At 65.1% G+C, this 1589-nt stretch overlaps 1 protein-coding gene across 1 annotated transcript in view; it reads left to right on the forward strand.

The window, feature by feature from the left end:
• Positions 1-360, forward strand: part of UTP14A (UTP14A small subunit processome component) — a 7774-nt gene extending 7414 nt beyond the window's left edge. Inside the window, exon 13 of the mRNA XM_017741031.1 lies at positions 301-360. Coding sequence (XP_017596520.1) covers positions 301-360 — 60 coding nt within the window. The remainder of the gene's footprint in view (positions 1-300) is intronic.
• Positions 361-1589: the final 1229 nt, after the last annotated feature.

Genomic DNA, 1589 nt, shown 5'->3' on the forward strand with positions numbered 1-1589 from the left:
AAGGAAAGGAAGCGGAGAGCATTTCCGTGCCGTGACGCCGAGAGCCCCTCGCGAGGCCGGTGGCCCCAGCAGAGCCTGCGTCCCTCTGCCATGGGAAACCTTCGCCCCCGGCGATGTCGTGAAGTGCAGGGGGGGTTCGTGTTCCTGTCGTGAAGTGCAGGGGGGGTTCGTGTTTGTTTTAGTAAAAGGTGAAGCGCCCTGAGCAGGGGGAGGCAGCGTCCCCTGCCTGCAGCCGCCCCAGCCCCCGGGGACTGAGGCCAGCAGATCCCTGCGGCACCGCTGTCCCTGTGCCTCTTGCAGGGGCCCTCCCGCGCCTGCCCCGGCCAACGGCTCTGCCTTCCTCCTCCCCAGCCCGGATAGTGTTTGGCTGGACACGATGGGCTGCCCCAGTACCCAGCCCACCTCCTCAGCTCCAGCCTCGGCATGCTCAGGGTACTCGGGCTGGAAAGGGTCAGGGGCAGCCAGGACCAGGCAGGCAGAGCAGAGCTGGTTCGGGCTCAGCAGGACCTGCAGAGCGCTGTCCTGCTGTTTGCCTCTCTGCAGGGAGGGGAAACCCCCCACGTGCCTTCAGTCCCCGAATTTGGCCCACCCCACGGCAAAGATGCTGCTGCCGTGCACGGTGCCGCCTGTGTCCCTGAGGAGGGGAGCACAGCCCCGCGAGGTCTGGCCCTGCCCCAGCCTGAACTGGGACCTCACCAGCTCCGACGGGATGCTCCCTGCAGGGCCGGGAAGATGGTGGCACCAGGGTAGTCCTGAGGTGCGGATCCTGCAGAGCACCGAGGACGGCAGGTGCAACACCAGCTCAGGCCTCGGTGGAGCCAGCGGGTCTGCAGCTGTCACAGGCTGGATCACCTGGAGCAGCGGCAGGACCTGCCGAGGTGCAGATTCCTGTATGGATCCCTGCCTCACACAGAGCTGGTGGGTCTGGCAACCGGAGTGTGGGTGATGCTCAGCGTGGGAGGGAACAGCTGTAGCCATACAGCTGGATCTGCCTCATCCTGTGAGGAAAAGCAGCACTGGACTGGACTGGACTGGCTTGAACAGTATCCAGAGATGCTTCAAAAATAAACGGGGACAGCTTTAGCATGAGCTGCTGGGTTGAGTGGGAGGGACCCTGGTGCGGGGGGACCGCTGGTGCTGACATCCCGGCCCCTCCAGGCTCCCGCTGCAGCACAGGCTCCTCTGGAGCCCCCACATCGAAGCAACGCTTGTCCCTCTGATTTCTCTGCAAAAATGGATTTACTGGGCCCAGGAGTTTGGGGTTTTTCAATTAATAACCCATTTCAGGTCTGCTGCAGGAAAAGGGGATGCCGGGGATGCATCACCCCCACAGGAAGTGGGGAAGAGCCCTTTGCAAGGGGACAGAAACGGGCCGGGGAACCCTGGCACTGCTGCGGGTTGGGGTGGCTCCCTGCGGGGACTTCCCCGGCCTGATCGTCGCTCTCCCCGTGACAGCAGGGCCGGCCGCAGGCTGGCAGACAGTGTGCGAGTCGGGGAGAACCTGGACAAAGCCCTGTTGTCGGTGGCCACCGCGTCGGCCACGGGAGCCCCGGGGCCGCGGGGGGAAACCGCAACCCCCCCCCCGCCGG

The sequence above is a fragment of the Corvus brachyrhynchos genome, unplaced genomic scaffold, assembly GCF_000691975.1.
Source record: "Corvus brachyrhynchos isolate BGI_N302 unplaced genomic scaffold, ASM69197v1 scaffold351, whole genome shotgun sequence".
Classification (NCBI taxonomy): Eukaryota; Metazoa; Chordata; class Aves; order Passeriformes; family Corvidae; genus Corvus; species Corvus brachyrhynchos.